Below are 20,158 nucleotides of genomic sequence, written 5' to 3'. Positions count from 1 at the left end.
GCAGTGGTGAAAATCAAGCTCTATTGAAATGCTTGACTTTAGTTTGTAAAGACTGACCTTTATGTCGGTCCACTTACCTGTGTGATTTCCCTTCTGCCATAATGCAGGGGTTCTGCAAATCACTGAGATGTCCACAATTAAGTATGATTGTTCTTAACCAAAAGCAATAATTACTGGGAAATTGTTTGAATTTAAATGCCTCATTTTTTATTTTTATTTTTACTCAAACCATTTGTGCAGTATACATATGTTCCAGTCGTGTGCAAAGGAGGATAATGAGATTAAGGAAAAAACATCCCTGTGTTGAGAGTTGCTAGGAGACCCCTATGCCCCTCGCAGAACTATGATTCCCATAGTTTCCTGGGAGGAGGGACTGGGGACTTTAGTGGGAAATAGGAGTCTCTACACAACTCTCAGCAAACTTAACAAAGCACATTTCTCAGGATTGGGGGTGTGGGGTGGGGAGCCGCGACTGTTTAAAGTGGTATTATACTTCTTTTAGTGTATAGCGCAATTTATGAGGCCTACAGTAGCACACGTTGAATCGATAGTAATTTCTTGGACAGGGGCGATACTTTCCCCATCAACTGATTCCACTGTGATCATGGAAGTTGTTGATTATATCTATATTCGCCTGGTTCACACATTACATTTTTCCACCTGAGCATACACTTCAAATTAATCAAAACTACTTACATACTGTATAGAGAAAAAGAGAAGAGTGTGCATAATTTTGGATAATTTGACAGTCATCATCAGGTTTCTCCCCCTTCCCCCCCCCCCACCAAAACCCAACAGGCTTGTTTGTATGTCTTTGTAATCATATGATCATAGAGTTGGAAGGAACCACACAGGTCATCTAGTCAACCCCCCCCCAGCAATGCAGGGTTTTTTTCTGCCCAAGGTGGGGCTCAAACCCACAACCCGGAATTAAGTGCCTAATGCTCTACTGACTGAGCTATCCCCAGCAGCTACTGCTAATTCTACAGTAAATATGTCACTTCAGATAAAAGTTCATCGGCACTGTTTTATTTTGTAGTTATTATTTGCATCACATATTTTTTATCCACATAATCTTTCATAGAATGTTTTATTCCTCATAATTAAAACAGTCAGAATTAACGACAGGCTGGAGAGGCTTACTCACCCCCCCCCAATAATAAACTGTACTGTTTTAGATGAGTAAAACTGCTAATACAGTTATTATTTCAAGGTGAGCTAAGCCTTATGATAAAATGTATTACATTTTCATGCAAATGTAAAAGCCCAAGACTGAAAACACAGCAGAATTCTAGAATTCTCAGAGAGGAATTCAACTTTTGCACAAACACTTAGCTAATAAAAATGAAGGGAAAATGTGGTAGTGACCTTTCAAACAAATTCACGATGACTATAAAAAACAAGTATCTTTTAAAACTCTGCTCAGTCTGATGCCTGAGAAGTGCATGTCATCACACAAAGTTCATGTTTCTCTTTCTCTCCTATCAGCATCATGCCAAAGGTTCTTTCGCTTCTGGTAGGGTTGATTCATCACTATATTGTGGAACTGGGGAGTATGCAGTAGAAATGCAGTGGGATGAAATGGGCAGGTGGAATTGGGTCTGGTCGTAACTGTCATTTGAAGGGCCTCTTTTCCAGCTGCCAGCGCCCTGACACTAACCCTAAGCTGCCGTTGCAGAGTACAGCTCAAGGGAGGGGGCAAGAGGGGCTATTTCACACCAGGCTGCACAGGGGCCTGGCAACACCTCTGCCTCTCCTGCCTGGGCTCTGCAAAGGAGGACTAGCAACCACTCCAAAGCTGTTTGATCTTCTTGACTGATTCATTCTTATCCCTTCCAGGCATCTCTCCCCCCCTCCCCCCGGAAGAAGTGAAATATGTTTTTGGAGAGGGCAGGAAAAGCTGCAAAATGGGCAGGAAAGAACTTTAAAGGGCCGCTGGAAACTGGGATATATGATTTAGGTAAAGCAAGTTTCAATACCCAGTTTCCTCCAATATATATATATATATATATATATATATATATATATATATATATATATATAAAATTTTCCAATAAGCATTGCATACAACTGTAAAAGCTATGGGTGAATTCAACTGCACACTAAGGCAATCTTTCCATAAAGTCAAGCATTCCTGGTTGTCGGAAAGAATGACCTCCCACTCTTCATCACCTGCATACTGCTCTGAGGGTCCCCCCCCCCCAAAAAAAACCAAGTCAATTTCAGGGGTGCATGCAGAGAGAAGAGTAATAACAACAGTAATAAAACAACTGGAAACTGAGGAGGGACCCACAGGAAACACACCAGAATTGGGGCAGCATTTCAATGAAACATTCCAAGCCAGTGAGTTCCACAGCCCGAACATCACTAATAAGAAATCCATGTCCTTCCTGATTGACATGGAGCAAGGCCTTCTTCTGATGGCTGTGATGTGTGGGCAGATTCATAGGGCCAGAGACAACCCTTTAGTTATTCCAGCTCCAACCAGTTGAGAGGTTTAAAGGTAAGACGCGGCACCTTGAATTGGCCATGGAAATTAACTGAGAGCCACTCTAATGCTGGAATGATACAACAGAACAAACAGGCTCCGTTCGTCCGAAAACCCCTACCTATGGAGAGCAGCTATGTCAAAGGAGAAAATTTGATGTGTGGGGTTTTGTTTTGTGGTAGAGCATTCACAGATGATACTGTCTCAGGAGGGCTGTACTATACATTTTTATCAGTCTGTCACTTAGTATGTCTTGCCCAAATTCTGTGGGGTAGAGCTAGGCAGACTGCTCAACGGATGGTATTCAGAGCTATGGTCATCCAACAAATCATATATATAGCTTCTAATTAGGGGTATGTGGAACTTTGTGATTTTGCCCTGCTAACTTCCCAAACACATTTATTGCATCCTTTGAGTAATTTATATGGATGTATAATTTTTTTCCAGTCGCCCAATTGTTGTTTTGTATCTTGCACTGTGCATGCACAATGGATCTAGATGTATATACTTTGTTAGTCAAATAGCTTGCTTTATGTATCCAGCCATTCTAAATAGTGCTCATTATAGCTTTCCATTCAAGCCACAAACTGGCTAGCTATTGTGCACCCATCTGGTTTCGATCATCATTGTTCCTTCCTCAAAGCAAGAACAGAAATATTGCTCTATCCCTACTCCTGAGGCAGAATCTATGGCATTTTTCAAAACCATTGCACTCTCAGCTTTGATTCTAGTCCTCATGGAGGCACATTAATATATATCAAATATATTAATAAACATCGGAAGTTGAATGAAGAGACCTCCAAGGAAGAGTGAGCTGGCTATGGTCTCCATAGACAGAGGGATGTAATTCTTGACTTTACCCAGCTGCCTATTTGTTTCCGGAATCCCACTCCAGGACCCAACATGTTGCCCCACCAATACATTGTTTCTCAGTCTGAGTCACAGACAGCATCACAATTACAGCCAGAAATAATAAATAAAAAAAGGTAAAGGTAAAGGGACCCCTGACCATTAGGTCCAGTTGTGACCGACTCATCTCGTGCTCATCTCGCATTATTGGCCGAGGGAGCCAGCGTACTGCTTCCAGGTCATGTGGCCAGCATGACAAAGCCGCTTCTGGCGAACCAGAGCAGCACACAGAAAAGCCGTTTACCTTCCCGCTGTAGCGGTACCTATTTATCTACTTGCACTTTTATGTGCTTTCGAACTGCTAGGTTGGCAGGAGCTGGGACCAAGCAACGGGAGCTCACCCCGTCACAGGGATTCGAACCGCTGACCTTCTGATCAGCAAGCCCTAGGCTCTGTGGTTTAACCCACAGCGCCACCTGGGTCAATCAAACAGAATGTTAATTAACAGAAATAATTTATACCAGTAATAGAATTTGTGTTTTCTCATGATGGAAATATTGTATCACAAGCATTATTTGTAAGGGAAAACAGTCACTTTGGAAACAGAGGGTCGGATGCTGAGTGTTCCTTTTCTTTGTAAGGGGATGGGGGCTGGACAAAGAGAGAGGGCAGTGAACTGAAGGAACTAAAAGCTGCATTAAACTGCACATGCTGCAGCCCCAGAAATCATTTTAGATTTGTTTAAACCCAAATTAATTGAGGAGGAATGGAACAAAAAAAAAAAGGAACAGAACAAGGAAAATCCTTTCATCCCTTGACTGTTTTGCCTTGCCTGGAGAAAAATTTAACTTTGGTCCTCAAAGTAACTCTAGGTTGACTTAATAAAAATGAATAGAATTATTAAATTAAGTGGTTTGATAATCGTAGCTCATACTACCTGGGGTAGTTTGACACCTAAGGAAATGGCATGAATTTATGTGTGCGCATGGTGGGTTTTAAAAAATAATAATAATCCATCATCTTTTACTCCAGTGAACTATATCAGACAGTTACTGCTGCAAAAACTGTGTTCAGACTTAGCAGTACAGAATATAGTTCTGAAATACAGAATCCAATAGAATTGCCAGAAAACTTGAAAATCTTTGTTCTCATTCAGAATCAGGGGTGGAGGGTGAGAAAGTAGGTTTCCTGCCATTTTGTGTCACGTGACTTTACTTGCATACACACTTATGCTAGAAAGTCTGAAAATGGAAGCAAAAAGAACTGGGGATTCTGGGTGTATCAGTGCCAGTCTGCGAAACAGGTAATTCTGAACCTTGAAATGCAGAAGGATTTTGTTTGGGAGTGGGATTCAGGAGCAACCCTAGTCTCCTTTCAGGTGGCTGAGTTAGGTAGCCTTCAAGGACCCTTCGTCTGTATCAGAGTCATTCACATACCTAAAACTAATATCTTTCTGATGTCCAGAGTGGGCAGATTTTCAGATGTGCCCAACTTCCACAAAGGTCCAAGAATCTCACACCTCAGCCGAAGCTCCCTGATGCTGCAGTCATATGCTTGCAACTAGGAGTCAGCCTGGATAGCTCAATTGGTTAGAACGTGGTGCTGATAACACCAAGGTTGCAGGTCCAATCCCCGTATGGGACCACTGCCTATTCCCTTTCCACTCTATGATTTTATGATTCTATGTCTCTGGTGGACCATGCATACTTTTGGATGCAAAGTGATCTCAGCTTCCTCAGTCATGAATGGTAAATAGGTGAGTAGCATTTTCAGAGTTCCTACCTTGTATTCACGAGCCACAATAGGCAAAGTTAGATGGGTAGGTTGCTTGTACCGTTCTACCATTTGGTGATTTATCCTCCTTGAACTACTGCAGTTGCCTGCAATGGGGCATAAATTGTCCTTTCTGGCAATTATTCAAACATTTTCTGAGTAACGGTCTCTAGGACCTGGATTCAAATATTAAGGACAAATGGAAACTAACGGCTAATACAAAGTTCCAAAGTAATAATGAGAAAGTGGTAAAAATAAGTCTAGCACCTAAGAAGATTCAGCATACATAATGGAAGGCTCAAACACGTATTGGGTTTGATTAAAAGGGTTCCCATCAGTATATGATAACTAAATTGGGGTGATTGGACCAGTCTGTGGAATATCTCTTTGAGCAACTGGAGTTTCCTTTCCATCCATTTCAGGTTCTTCCTTCTTTTATCTTCCCATTAGCAGCTGCCACCTGCTGGTATCTGTAGACACACAACAAAATGGTTCACATAGACTAGTGCAGGTCCTGGAAGAGATAAATGGTTATCAAATGTTGTCTAGATTTAATGCCTTGAAATTCAGATAGAGATTTTAACTTCTAAGTGGTATGTATTTAAACGAATGAAATGTTGGAAGCAGGGGAAGAATCAGTTTAGCAGACAGACTGAAGTGCAATCAAATTGCTCGTCAAATATTCTAAAAACACAGGATCGTTATTGCATAGTAGCCACCTCAAATTTCAGTGGTAAGAACAGGGCAGGTTTGAGTGGAAACGGGCCCTAGGAATGTGCCCTGTGTTAGAATCCTACAACCTGATTGCACATGCAAGCAACCACTGTTTTCCTACACAGCTGTGTATGCAAATGCAACTCCCCCCTCAAAATAAAGCACATTGGGGAGGCAAATCCTCAAGATCTAAGTGATGCTCAAAGCTGGGAAATGTGTTATAGTACATTATGTGCCCAGTGCATTTCCTCAGGAGCAAGGCCTTATTATTCTCTCATTCAGTTACTTGTGGTTGACTTGAAGAATGCTGTTTCAGAATTGGTATCATAGAATCATAGAATGGTCAAGTTGGAAGAGACCCTGAGGATCACCTAATCCTTCCCCCTGCAATGCAGGAATAGGCAGCTGTCCGATACGGGGTTTGAACCTGCAACCTTGGTGTTACTAGCACCACGCTCTAACCAACTGAGCTATCCATGATATGAGTTTTAATTCATGGGGTTCCTGATGTCTATTCAAATAACATAGGTGTGTGGGGGGGGGCACTGGCCATGTCTCTGGTGGCAAAGCGGGTGCCAGGGAGAGGGAGGTGCTGCCACCAAGCCAGATATGTTGGAAGTGGGTGGGTGGGCAGCAAGGGACTTGACAGCAGGGGCTGAGAGCTCAGAGGTGAGGACTGGAGGTCTTAAGGTGGCCTGGGATCGCCACAGATGCAGGGAGGTGTTCCACTGAGGCCATCTGGAATGCAACAGCATCTGAACCAGGGCCGTCTTAAGCATATCCGGCACCGTGGTGCAAAGCTCCCTCCGCCCCCCCCCCCCCGTTTCCCAGAGTTTTTAAGGGAGGGCGGCGGGGCTGGAGGAGGCGGGCAGAGGCTGGAGGGCGGCTACTCCGGCAGGGAAGAGGTGGAGCCTGGACGTGGCGGCTCCCGGCTCAGCTGGCCACTTCGTGCTGTGGTGGCCATGGCAGGCAAAGGCTCCGGGGGCGGCGCTGCTCCGGTGCGGTCATGGCGGAGGTGGGCAAGGGCAGCGAGCTGGTACCAGGAGGCGCCACATCCAGCCTCCGCCTCTTCCCTGGCACTTGACGCCCTGGCACCCCACACCACTAGCCTCTATGGGTAAGACGCCCGTGATCTGAACTGAACATCTAATAAATTGAGCTACTTCTGCGTTGGAAGAAAAGGGGAGGGAGAGATGGCTTGGTTTGCCAAGCGCAGTTTTAAACTCAGCCAGAAGGAGATTGCAGAAGCAGCGGTGGAGAAATTCTTACTTCACCGAAAATCCCAACTGGAGAATATCTGGTGCTGCTTTAAACAGCATCCTGCTTGTTTATTACCAACACAGAGAGTGCAAGGATAAAGGGACCTAAAAGCAACCCTGCACAAATGCACACCCCGCTGGCAGCAGCTCCATTGTGTGGGGAATAAGTGGCCAGAATCCCTCCCATTGTCTCAAGTGCCAGTGAGGCTTGATTGCACTTGCTCTCTTTCTCTGCAAACCGGGGAAGGCTGCACTTGTATCTGTTAATGTGGAAGTTGCCTTATTAATGGGCTGCACACTCCATTGATTTTTAATTAATTTCTAAAGAGACACAGAGGATAACTACTGCAGCCCACAGACAGCTCAACACTTAACTGCAATCCACATCTCTATTGATCTGCTGCCCGAGAAGCAGAAGTAATCCATTTTAAATACACTTGGAGAAAGTGCATGCGGGACACAATGCACTCCCCCTGTTGTAATTGTATTGGCAAGAGGTCAATGGGGGAGGGGGGAGGGGGCGGCAGAGCAGGGAGGCTGGTATTGTGCTGGCCTAGTCAGAAGAGCCTTTTGCATGTGGTTAATGTTTCAGGAAATCCACATCTCTCTTCTGGGTAGATCATAACTAAATCATTAGAAAGATGGTAGTCTTGGCTCCCTTGCAGGACAGAATTATGAGATCCTGGTGCTAGAGACATATTTTTGCTCTCTTAACAATCCATGATTATCCCTCTGGTTTTTAATAAGAAAATATTACTATGCTATGTTATCTAGCTCACAATGCCAGAGTTACAATGTAGTGTGTGTGTGTGTGTGTGTGTGTGTGTGTGTGTGTGTGTGTGTGAGAGAGAGAGAGAGAGAGAGAGAGAGAGAGAGAGAGAGAATGGTTGCATAGTTTCATTGCATGTTTTCACTATACAGTAATTCCTGTTCTAGTATTGAAGCCATTCTTTCTGTTGACATTCTTGACGCATCCATTTCTGACACAGCTGCAGTCCTCCTTGACATCTCCAGAGTTTTCATGGTCTGTCTCTGGTTTTAAATGGTATACAGTATCTTAATATTTAGATATGAGTAGCTACTTTTTGTTTTGAGATAATTAAGCTACAACTAATTGTTACAAATCATGTTACAATTGTTACAAAACATTTCTAAATGTTTCTGTATCGTTTGTTGAAATGAGGCTGACAAAAGGCCCCTTCCAGAGGGGCAGCCTTTGTCTCTGCAACGGCTCCTGCCTTCCAGTCGGTTCTCTTGCCCACTCCAATTCTCCAATTCTTACCCTCAACCTTGTATTCCTCCTCTACACTCCCTGTACAGTACATTCCCGTCACAGTTTATTTCCTTAAGGCCTTGGTTGTTGTTTTTTCCTGCACTGCCTCCATTTGCACAATTTATTGACAGTCACACTTCCAGAACCATGTACAGCAAATAGTCTTAAGCTGATGAACTGTGTTTCTTGCTGCATGGCTGTGCAAATAGCTTCCAGGCTGCAGCAGCATAATCCTGGACATGTAATTCAGGAGTAGGTCCTCAGTAGGTCCCAGGTTAGCAGTCACCTTCACACCAAAAACACACGTCCGGAAGGGAAGGCCTTGTGTCCTCCTCCAGTCGTGTGTGGTGAGCCCTCCGTCCCCAGGGTTTTGGCCCAGCACATGTGGCACTGGGCAGCAAATGGCAGTCTCCGCAAACGATGCGGTAAACCTTCATTATCCTTTTGGGGTGATTGTAAGCCAGTATCAGAATACAGAACATTTTGTAACTTCTTCAAGTTTGGCACATCATCTCCTTTTGTAGCGTGGAATATATTAATTGATTTTTTGCACCAGAGGGAAGAAATTATTATTTTGTTATATCTGTTATTTTGTCTGACACTGCTCTTTAAAACACCCTAGTGGTGTTCAGCTGTCATTCAGTGCAGAATCTCTTCAGATATAATTTGTCAGGGATAATAGGCACTTCAGCCGTAAATGTAGATATTAGCAACCAAATAGTGGGAAATGGCAATAATGCTCATCCACTTTTAACCTCCCTAAAGATATTGTTGTCTCTGGAATATCCCATTTGAAATCTACACTGCTTTCTGATACTTTAAGATGAGGGTTAGTTTATTTAATAGGAAATCCAAAATTCTGGGCATATCCCCCCAATTGTGTTGAATTTTGTCCCTGTGTATTCAGATTACATATTAGAGTGTGCCTCTCCAGGCTTCTAAGAAGACCTAGCTAGTGACCACTAGGATTGGACAAAAGGTAGTGAATGCAAGGCCACTCTTTCCTGATGATATTGGAGTGCCTACTTCTGAAAGGCATTTTAGGCCAGGACGTCAGTCTATGTGGAAGAGTGTTGTGAAGGGAGCGGGTGGGTATTCTCCACTTATCCCTCCTACATGCCTTTACCTCAGTGATTATTAGCCAGTTTGTCCCAGAGCAGGTCTCTCTAGTCCATTCTACTGGGCAATAGAAAATAATCAGAGGGCATGATTTTACTCAGAATGTGGGTCCCTTTTATTCCTTAAGATATATGTCACAGAAATCTACTGTCATTTTTTGGCCCTGATAACATCTGCTCCTGCTATCTCGATTGACCAGGGTTAATCCGTAATACCTGGCTCATGCTCTTGATTTATTTTTATAGAATAAACACCCTCTTGTCCTTTAAGTCAGCAGAGGGCAGGCTGTGGAAACTAAACCTTGGCATGAGAATAGGGCTATTTGCAAGCATATTTCTATTTTCATCTAGCAAGTGCTATCAGGAACATGGTGGTAACCACTTCTGTGCTTTGAAAATAAATTCAAAATTTGGTTCAAGATCTTTCATTTATAGTTACACGTCTAGAATGGTGATATCCCTAGGATTGTATGCCGACAGATGGTATTTGCAAGGGAAAGCGCACAGACATGGGAACAGCATCTGCTTCCCTCCTCTCACACGGGCCTTTTGCTAAGCAGCATTTAAGAGATTCATAAGGCACCTCTCCGTTCTAAAGCACCTCTCATGGCACAGGGGAAATCCTAGCCCAAGAGTCTGTTAGTGAGCAAGTCCTGATGAGGACTGGAAGGAAGCTGCCTGACCTCAGCAACCGCACAGCAAAGGGCAATTCCTGTCCCACAGGATCAGGAGCTTTTATGGAGGAAATCAGTTCCGCATCTCACTGCTGCCTGACTGTTTCATCACTCCCTGAGTATTACTCTGCTTCGATGTCACTCCATGGGTGGAGGATATTTTAAGTAGAGCTGCGTTTAAATCTGCCCTTCTCCTGTGAATGAAACTTCTGCTTTTCTGCCTATTCTCACAGCAGCTTGTGAGGTGATAAAAAAGTAAAGGACCCCTGACAGTCGCAAATGACTCTGGGGTTGCGGCGCTCATCTCGCTTTACAGGCCGGAGGAGCTGGCATTTGTCCACAGACAGTTTTTCCAGGTCATGTGGCCAGCATGACTAAGCCACTTCTGGCGAAACCAGAGCAGCGCGCGGAAACTCCGTTTACCTTCCCGCTGGAGCGGTTCCTATTTATCTACTTGCACTGTGACGAGCTTTCGAACTGCTAGGTTGGCAGGAGCTGGGACCGAGCAACGGGAGCTCACCCCGTCGCAGGGATTCGAACCGCCGACCTTCTGATCGGCAAGCCCTAGGCTCAGTGGTTTAGACCACAGCGCCACCCGCGTCCCATGTGAGGTGATGGGGTTGCCATATTTCAAAAAGTAAAAACCAGAACACCACCCAAAAGTTGTTGGGTTTTTGTTTTGTTTGTTTTTTACAAAAATGCAATTTTTTGATTGACTTGCCTAAGATCTAGGACAAAGCCCCACCTTTCGGAAGTTCCTCCCAGGTGTCAATTCCGCCTTTGAAATCCCAGTAATGTCTGGGGGAATCTGGGTGTATGGCGACCCTATGAGGTGACCCTTGGTGGTCGCCTGGCCTACTGGCCTGCCTTTTTTCCATCCAGTAAAAATTTCTGCAACTTCCCTGGCTACCCATACAGTGGTACCTCAGGTTACAGATGCTTCAGGTTACAGACTCTGCTAACCCAGAAATAGTACCTCAGGTTAAAAACTTTGCTTCAGGATGAGAACAGAAATCGCGCGGTTGCGGCGCGGCAGCAGCGGGAGGCCCCATTAGCTAAAGTGGTACCTCAGGTTAAGAAGAGTTACAGGTTAAGAATGGACCTCCAGAACGAATTAAGTTCTTCACCTGAGGTACCACTGTACTTCCTGAAGTGAAAAGGCTCATGGGAGGAGTCACCTTCTGGCATATTCCTCTGGGCTTTCATTGAAGCAAGCCACCCAGGAAGGCTGCACAGAATAGAGAACCGCTGAGATAATTTGTGGCATGAAAGAAAGGGCACTCACAAACATTCCCTGCCACCACAAAGGTAAGGCAAGTGTGACAAAAACCTGATTCCCCCCTCACCTATCTGTGATACTTTCCCCTCCCCTTTAATAATATTTGAATGCAATTTATTTTCTCATTATTTGATGGAGAACAGTAAAAAAAATTTCACTGCAGCACTAATTTGTCTAATTTTAAGAGGGGACAATTAGGAAACCATTTGTTCCTTGCCAGGTGCTAGTTGATGTTTTAGTTCTATTTCCTGTGTAGGTGGAATGAAATCACGAAACAATGCAAGAACACCAACTGTAAAGGATTTCATTGTGAGATATAAAGACAGCTATTGTAATTAATTGATTGCTCCTGTTCCTGCTAAGGTTCCAAGGAGACTTCCTCAACGTGCCTTTTGTTAAAACTGGTTCTAATGTCTGCTCAACTTCTTCATGTCTTCAGGCTCTGTTTCAAAGAGTGATTTGATGTTAGAGGAGTTTGGCAGAAATTGCCCTTTTAATGATATCCTCAGCAAGGAAAAACTTGTAGACATTGTGATAAGGGGGTTTATCAATTGTAAGGTCAAGCCTAAGGTTACCAGATGTCCCCGTTTCCCCGGGACAGTCCCCGGATTTACGACTCAGTCCCCATACAAAATCCATTGAAGTTGAAAAGTGTCCCCGGATTCATTGAAAAAAATCTGGTAACCTTAGTCAAGCCGATTCCAATATGTGAGAGTGGGGCGGCGGGGGGGGGGGGGGAATAGAGGTATAGTTTTAACACTTGGGGCACTTCCTTGTTGCTCATATTGTCTCATATTAAATGGTGACATTTCTTAGATTGGTGCCAGTGCCCAGTGCATGCCGGCTTCTTACTGAAGGTGCACCTCATTCTTACCCTTGAGAATGTTTCCCTGTAGAGCATGTAAGAGAAGGTGGACCTTTCCTCTCTATTTCTTCTCCAAGAGTCACAGTTCTCTGCACATCACCTCTGGGAGCAGGCAGTTCCCAGTTGTTCAAAATTTCTTTCTTGTTTATTTATTTAAAAATGGTTTTATTGTGCTTCTTATGCTATGGTGCTGCAATAGTTTCAATTATTTTGTGCTACCTCTTTGTTATTACTGGGCTGATTGCTGCGATGACTGATATTGCTGGTATTTTGGTATTTTGTTCTGGTTGTGCTTTATGGTTAAGACTAGTTATTGATTATATTCTGAATATAATATTGGGAGTTGCCTATACACATTTTAAATAAATAAATTCTGCTGCATCTCTGTTTTGTGATTGGCAATAAAGCACACAAGCACTACAGTCACCAGATGTACTATATCTTTGAGATTAGTTACAAAATGTGCATGCATATTATGAACTGGCTTTTAGTGGTGTTTCAAACTCGCTGTCCACTATGGTAAATTTCTATTGCTTTGAGAATATGTCTTCTAGTTCTTAAGTGTTTGTTTTCACTCTGTGAAATTCAGTTTGCTTACTGTGTTTATGATCCTTATATACAGTTAAATATAAGTACAGTACATAATACCATGCCTACCAGGCTTGAAAAGGTCAAATGAAGCACCCAGGAAATATATATCTGAATTCTACATATCCAGAGAGCATCATTAGGTATCCTTCTCTAGCTTCAGTTCGTTTTGCCTGATATCGTTTGAGTTTTAATACAAAAAATTATTTCCGTGTATATATTGTGTGTGCTCAGCCACCCACAAAACACCTTAATAGGATGGTGAGAGGGAAAATCAATATGTAGTTTACTGTGACTATCCTTTCGAGGATATAGTGCTAAAGTGCTTACTATCTGCCACAATCCTGCAAAACCAAAACCAAAAACCCAAGAAGCATTTGCGGGTAAAGTGTCACTGTGGAACTTAGCAAAGCGAGCACAATGTCCTGCTCACTGCAGCTGGGCTTGTTGCTGTGGGTGTCCTCTCAACTCAGTCTTTGCCTTTCTGAGTGCCCTTAGGCATGCACATCTCATGTTCTTGGTCGCCTTGCACGTTAAGATGGTGGTCAGATTTCTTCCTGCATCACCATTTCACTTCATTTCCTCACTGTGCAGTGGGAAAGAGGATCCCCTTTCTTAAGACACAGCAAGGAAGGCAAGCTGAGAAAAGAGAGTCTCTCTCTCTCTCCCGGTTTGGGTGGGTTGGTTATATGTGTTTTGGCCCTGGCCCTCTTTGGACCTTGACCCTGTTCATTGCCATTTTGTGGTCTCCAACTACTTCCCCCTGATAGAATTTTACCCTAAGGGGGAAAACATTCCACCACCCCTCATGTAAGCCTTTGAGAAGTTAATAAGTACGACTTAAGGTTAATGAATATTGCCATCACTGGAAAAGCACGTGTACGTGGCGAGGAGTTCAATTTAATTTTGGAAATTCCAGTTCTGCATGCTTGTGTGGTAGTTGCTAACTCCTATGTTTTTGGCTGCTTACCCAGCCCCTGTTCCTTTCCGTCTAATGGGGCTTGCTCTGCATAACGTTTGGGTGAACTGTGGCCTCATTAGGCTGCAGATTCTTCACTCTTTGGGATTTCTATCATGTTAATGCCTGTGCTCGACCCAGGTGCCATCTAAAGCAATCTAGTGTTTTATAGCACTCCCCAGTATATATTGCTCATAATCATTTGACCCTCTGTGATTTACTTGCCTGCCTTTTTATTTTTATGGCTTTGGGTTTAATGTCAGAAACTGTTAATCCTTCAGTGTTCCAGGGCTCTGATGTTTCACAGCCAGCAGCATTGATTTGCAATTAGCAAGAGAGAATGTGCTTGCCTCTGCCAGTTAAAGCCTCTTTGAAAACAATGCTGTGTAGTCTGTGTCCAAAGAGGGTTTTTTGTGTGTGGGTCTGCTTCCAAACCTCTTCACTGTCAGCTGCTACAAAATCTATTGTAAATAGTAAAAGCCCCAAAAGGAGCATTTTGCGCAAGACATCCTATATAAATTTCAAAAATGTTCCATTGTGACTTCACCTCCTACATTTCCTAGGTTAAAATCAAATAGTTTTATGGCATTGGTATTTTGAGCCATGACACAGCTAAAATTTCCCCATTCTAATGCTCACATAGGCATCTTTGTTTTTTATTAGAATCAATCTTTTGTGATTTTATTACTTTGTTACTTTTCATTTATAACAGGAATAGTTTGGCTTCCATATTACAAAATATGCACTGAGAAATGGAATAATAAAATAATATGCTCATAGCTATCTTCTCATTTAGGCCACAGCCTGAGTCAGAAAAAATCTGGCTGATGTCTCTCATGGTAAATACTACACACACACACACACACACACACACACAGCAAGAGAGAGAGCACCTTCTGAGGTCCACCATTGTGAAATAGCTATCAATTTCTAGGAGCAACTTTATTAGGACACCAGTAAAACAGCACATTAAAATATTGTCCCTGGTGGCAGGTTTCACTACAGGACCAATTTGCTAATGAGCAGAAGGGACTTTTTCATAAAGACCAATTCAAATTTCTTACTGCCCATATGGTATTTGTGCACTCTGGGAATCCATCAGAACCATTCCAGATACAGCCTTGTTACTAATAGGTTTTGCTTTAAGCATAAAACAAACACCAGGTCTGGCAGCCCAATGCCATGGCCAAACCAATCTATTTTCATTTAGCATGGTGCCATTTCCTTTCCTGTGTCACTGGAAAAATTAATGGACCCAACTTAGTTGTGTCCATTCATCAGAAACAAAGTGCTCTCAAAATAACCATGTGAGCATGCAGTATTTTATCAGAAATAGTCAATGGAATCCTTCATACAAAACTGGAAGAAGGGAAGTTAGGGATCCTGCATGGTCTCCTCAGAGAGACGGTTAACTTAATGCATAAGGGCTCTAGCAGCTCACCTTGATGAAAAAGTGGGAAATATCAAAAGGATGATGGCCATCTTGGCAGGACCTTTGCTTCGATGCTGACACATTTCACTGAAGGCATGCCTGTTTTCAAGATCAGCTGCCTGAGGTCGAGAGTATAGTCAAAGAACTACTGAAATAGAAAGATATCATATACAAACCCATATGCTTTTACATGGGCATCTCACAGCTCCTTTGTTTTGTATACATCGATGTTATCTGTCCCTGTTTTATGTCTGTAAAGAGAAAAATAATTTAGAAACCCAATAGAAATGATGATGTGGAGGAGAAAAATAGAAAATATCTACAATATCTAAGTCCTAATTGCAAAACTTAGCAGTTTGTGAAGGGAAACACAGATTAGTGTTTACTTGATCCATCTCTTTCTAGTCTGTGCTGCTTTATCCATAATTATGTTCCTATATATATATATATATATATATATATATATATATATATATATATATTTAATGCATATTTCATGTGTATTTTGTCTCAATTTACATATTTATATGTTTGTTTTGGTATGTTTAAACTGCTGAGAGCTGTGCCACAATATTCAGGGGAGGCAGCTAAGTTCTGGTCCACACATTAGTCCAAGAGCTGGAAAAGTTTCTAAGGTGCATGTTGTGCAAATGTTTTACAAAAGCAAGACCTTAAAAACTGTTTTCTATTTTTTGCTTCTTAGGGAATGATGTACCTGGAAGAGAGGCGATTGGTTCACAGAGACTTGGCAGCCAGGAATGTCTTAGTGAAATCACCAAACCATGTGAAGATCACAGACTTTGGCTTGGCCAGGCTACTGGAAGGGGATGAGAAAGAGTACAGTGCCGATGGAGGAAAGGTGGGTGTTGGATTAAATCCAGGATTTGAAAGGGCCTTGATCCTAAGCCTGTTTCTTGATAAACCTTTGGGGAAGGTGAGTTTCATGGTTCCCATCTTAATACCAGGGCTGCCCATCCATGAGACAAGGTGAGACAACCGCCTCAGGTGGCAAGATCCACAGAGGCAGCAGATCCAGTTGCATTGCAGTCCTTGAAGGTTGGATCTGCCCCCTCCTTGGCAGTGCCCCCCATGCCGCCTGTTGGCGAATAGGTGCTACTGGTCTCCTCCCACCCCTAGGGAGGAAATTATGGGAGCTGCTCTGTGGGGGTCTCCTGGGCTCTGTACCCACCTCATGTGATTCAGAGCAGAGGCTACCCCAGTGATGGGCTTTGATTCCCACTTCAACCATTGGGTAAGGTTGATTTGATTCCCCCACCTGTTCCCGATATAGATCTTCACTCACCACTTCTACAGTAGTGAGGGAGTGCCATTTTGTGACATGCCTCAGGTGCTAAAATGTCTTTGTCTGGTCCTGATTGCTACCATTATAAACCTGAGGAACCACAACTGTTTCACGGTATTCTGTTGCAGGGATGCCATATAGCAGCGTTTCTCAACCGCTGTTCCACGGCACACTAGTGTGCCACGAGACGCTGGCTGGTGTGCCGCGACGTGCGGCGACGAGAAGGGCGATTTGCATTGTCACGCGCCTGGCGGCCGCCAATAATCAACACTAACCCGCCGGAAAGCAATATTTCTCCTCCTCTTTCCCAAAGCTCGGTGCAAACGAGCCTGGCGGCCCGCCGGAAAGCAATATTTGGCAAGTGTTTCTTACAGTCATAATTATAATATAGGGCGGCACAGAGTTAATTTTTAAAACTTTTTTAATGGTGGTGTGCCTCGTGATTTTTTTCACGGAACAAGTGTGCCGTGGCCCAAAAAAGGTTGAGAAACACTGCCATATAGTAATCCAATATTACATAGACAATGATCCCATACCTTGCTTGCATCCAATTCATTTCAATTTACTTTTCATTGGGAAAACCAATTACTGGTATTGATGGCAGGGCATGCAAATTAGGGTGACTAGACATGCAAATTCTTCCGCAAGCTAAGCTGGAGTGAAGAAAATACAGTGGTACCTCTACTTACGAATTTAATGCGTTCCGAACGCACATTTGTAAGTAAAAAAAAGAATTGTAAGTCGAATCCCATAGGAATTCATTGGGAGAAAAAATTTGTAAGTAGAAGCAACCCTATCTAAAAATTCGTAAGTAGAAAAAATCCTATCTAAACCGCATCCAAGATGGCGGACGGAGCTCCATTCGTAAGTAGAAACGTTCATAAGTAGAGTTATTTGTAAGTAGAGGTACCACTGTAGTGGCTAAGAAGGTACAGAAACTCTTAAACAAGCTTGTTGCTGGTTGTGGAAACACTTTGCGCAAACTGATTGGATGTTTGAGTTACTGTGGAGTCAGCAGTTCAGTACAAATCCCATTGAAAGTATGGAATAGCTAAATGGTATCCATTTTGCCATGCTTGTTCCTGCCAATGCACATCTGATTTATGGCCATGGTTCCTGAAAGCAAAGATTTCCTTCATGGAGGCACAAGGAGGGACAAGGCAGGGGGAGGTCAGTACGGTGCAGGCACAGTGGCAGGAAAGCACCTGGACCAGGATGAGCTCCCCATGCTTCTCCCCTCCCTGTCTCAGTAAGTACCAGTGATGCTTAGCACTGGGAAGCCAGAAGAGAACCCACCGACCACGGCTGCCTGTAATGTGAACTGAAAACACTAATTGCTTTTGCTTTCTTTCTTTTGTCATCCTAGATGCCAATTAAGTGGATGGCTCTTGAGTGTATACATTACAGGAAGTTCACACATCAGACTGACGTCTGGAGCTATGGTAAAACAAAAGCCTATTTGTTTTAATTCATTACTTTGTATCTACGCACGGAGCTCTTCTAATCTGTTTCTGACATTTATCTTACTTCCTTTAGTACAAAGGAGGAGGAAATTCTGTGGCTGGACTCATGAGCTCCATGTAGGAAGCATCAGGGGCCGACTACATGTTCCCTTAAGGAAGCAATTAGGTTGTGGCTTTTTGAAAATTAAATACCAGGCATGAAGAAACATTGCTATCAGCACCACTTGGTAACATCTCCCCCCTCTGCCATGCATGCACAGCATTGAGCTTTTAAATTTTTTTTGGGGGGGGGTATCAAATTGCCACCAATGGGAACTTTCCCCGACAAAAGCTAATTGTCATATGGAAAGAGAAATGTTTACTTAGAAGTGCTTACTTTAACCTCCTTTCCCCACAGGTCTGGTGCTGGTAGCAATCTCCCTCTCTGCGTACCTGGCATTTAATTTTTAAAAACTTCATTAACCTAATGTGCAGCTAGGGTGTCAGCTTGGAGTTCTGGTCTTTCCTGTCTTCCAGCAGGTTTGAGACCCCAAAGAACTATATTTGAGAGCCACTCCTGCTCTCAGAGCCTAGGGCTTGCCGGTCAGAAGGTCGGCGGTTCGAATCCTCATGACGGGGTGAGCTCCCGTTGCTCGGTTCCTGCTCCTGCCAACCTAGCAGTTCGAAAGTGCGTCAAAGTGCAAGTAGATAAATAGTTACCGCTCCGGTGGGAAGGTAAACGGCATTTCCATGCGCTGCTGTGGTTCGCCAGAAGCGGCTTAGTCATGCTGGGCACCTGATCTGGAAGCTGTACGCCGGCTCCCTCGGCCAGTAAAGCGAGATGAAAGCTGCAACCCCAGAGTCGTCCGTGACTGGACCTAATGGTCAGGGGTCCCTTTACCTTTACCTTTTACCTGTAAGTTAGGACTGTTGCTCCTACTCAAGCTACATACGCTATAAAGCAAGTCCTTGCCTTGAGCTTTGTTCCACACTTCCTCATCTGTTGGTTCTCTTCAAAAAGAAAAATCTGAATAGAGTTGTTAAGTTGTTTCTGTGAAATATTCCAAAATGTAATGCTACCTTGCAGTCCTTCACTGGTGTAACCAGCAGGTTAGTAGCAGTGTGGCACATCATGAAAAACAGTTATTTTCTGCTTAGCTTAAGATATATAGAAAAAATGCTGGGGGCCATAGTTTTCAACACTCCTTAGAAAAGCTAAGTTGAAAAGCTGTGAATGTTTCTGGTGGTTGTTGGTGTGTTTAAAAAAAAAAAGCTGATGGGAATTTTTGTACCATAAAAGGAAATTAGTTATAACACAGAACAAATAAAGTGAGAGGGGGGATTAAACTGACAGCTAAGCAGACTGATCATTATGGGATCCATTTGTACTTCAGAAATAACCTTATCATTTGTAGGAAAGGTCGAGCGCATGAGGAATCTCTGAAATCCATAAACAGGGAATTAGTTTAATTTAGTTAATTGTAATATCAAGCTCAATTCATTGGCACCTGTCTGGCTGTTTGCCTCCTGAGCTCTTCCAGCTGCTACTGGAATGATTCCCTGCCCCTTTGATAGTGGAACCAGAGAGAATGAAGCCTGCAGGAAGCAATTAAAATAAACCTGGTCATCACTTGCTCTTGCAAAAGGTTTTGCAACAACAGTAGTACAATCACTCGTGTGGTTCTAGCTGAAATCTTATTAGGATGTGATAGCAAAATATAGTATTTAGCTCTTCGAACTGGCTACCTTTATTTTCTCTTGAGCTAAGGGAAAAAATGGACATTGGGACTTTATATACAAAGACATCCAATGGCCTCATTTGTGATATATGCCTCTAGTTAACAAAATAGCTGTGTTATCTGGGAAGGATTAACAACACTACAGAGAAAGACCTCAGCCCTGGAACCTTTGATGTGATTAATGCAGGAGCTCTCGGGTGCATAGCTGCCAAGTTATCCCTTTTTTAAAGGGATTTTCCCTTATGCTGAATAGGCTTCCTCGTGAGAAAAGGGAAAACTTGGCAGCTATGCTCGGGTGGGCAGCCATACCGAGTGCATCTTTACTCAGAAGTTAAGTCCCAGTAAATTCACTGAAACTTACAGCGCATGACAGCACCTGTAACCCTGTGGTCTCTTATATGTGA

General features: G+C 43.3%; 1 protein-coding gene across 5 annotated transcripts in view; it reads left to right on the top strand.

Annotated features, from left to right (window-relative positions):
• The window catches only part of ERBB4 (erb-b2 receptor tyrosine kinase 4), an 818,250-nt gene that overhangs the window by 749,636 nt on the left and 48,456 nt on the right, over positions 1-20,158 (top strand). For all 5 annotated transcript variants that reach the window (XM_060282309.1, XM_060282298.1, XM_060282293.1 and 2 more), the window contains exons 21-22: positions 15,974-16,129; positions 17,940-18,015. In XM_060282309.1, the coding sequence (XP_060138292.1) occupies positions 15,974-16,129; positions 17,940-18,015 (232 nt within the window). The remainder of the gene's footprint in view (positions 1-15,973; positions 16,130-17,939; positions 18,016-20,158) is intronic.

The sequence above is a fragment of the Zootoca vivipara genome, chromosome 1, assembly GCF_963506605.1.
Source record: "Zootoca vivipara chromosome 1, rZooViv1.1, whole genome shotgun sequence".
NCBI lineage: Eukaryota > Metazoa > Chordata > Lepidosauria > Squamata > Lacertidae > Zootoca > Zootoca vivipara.
This window is presented reverse-complemented; position numbering and strand designations above follow the sequence as displayed.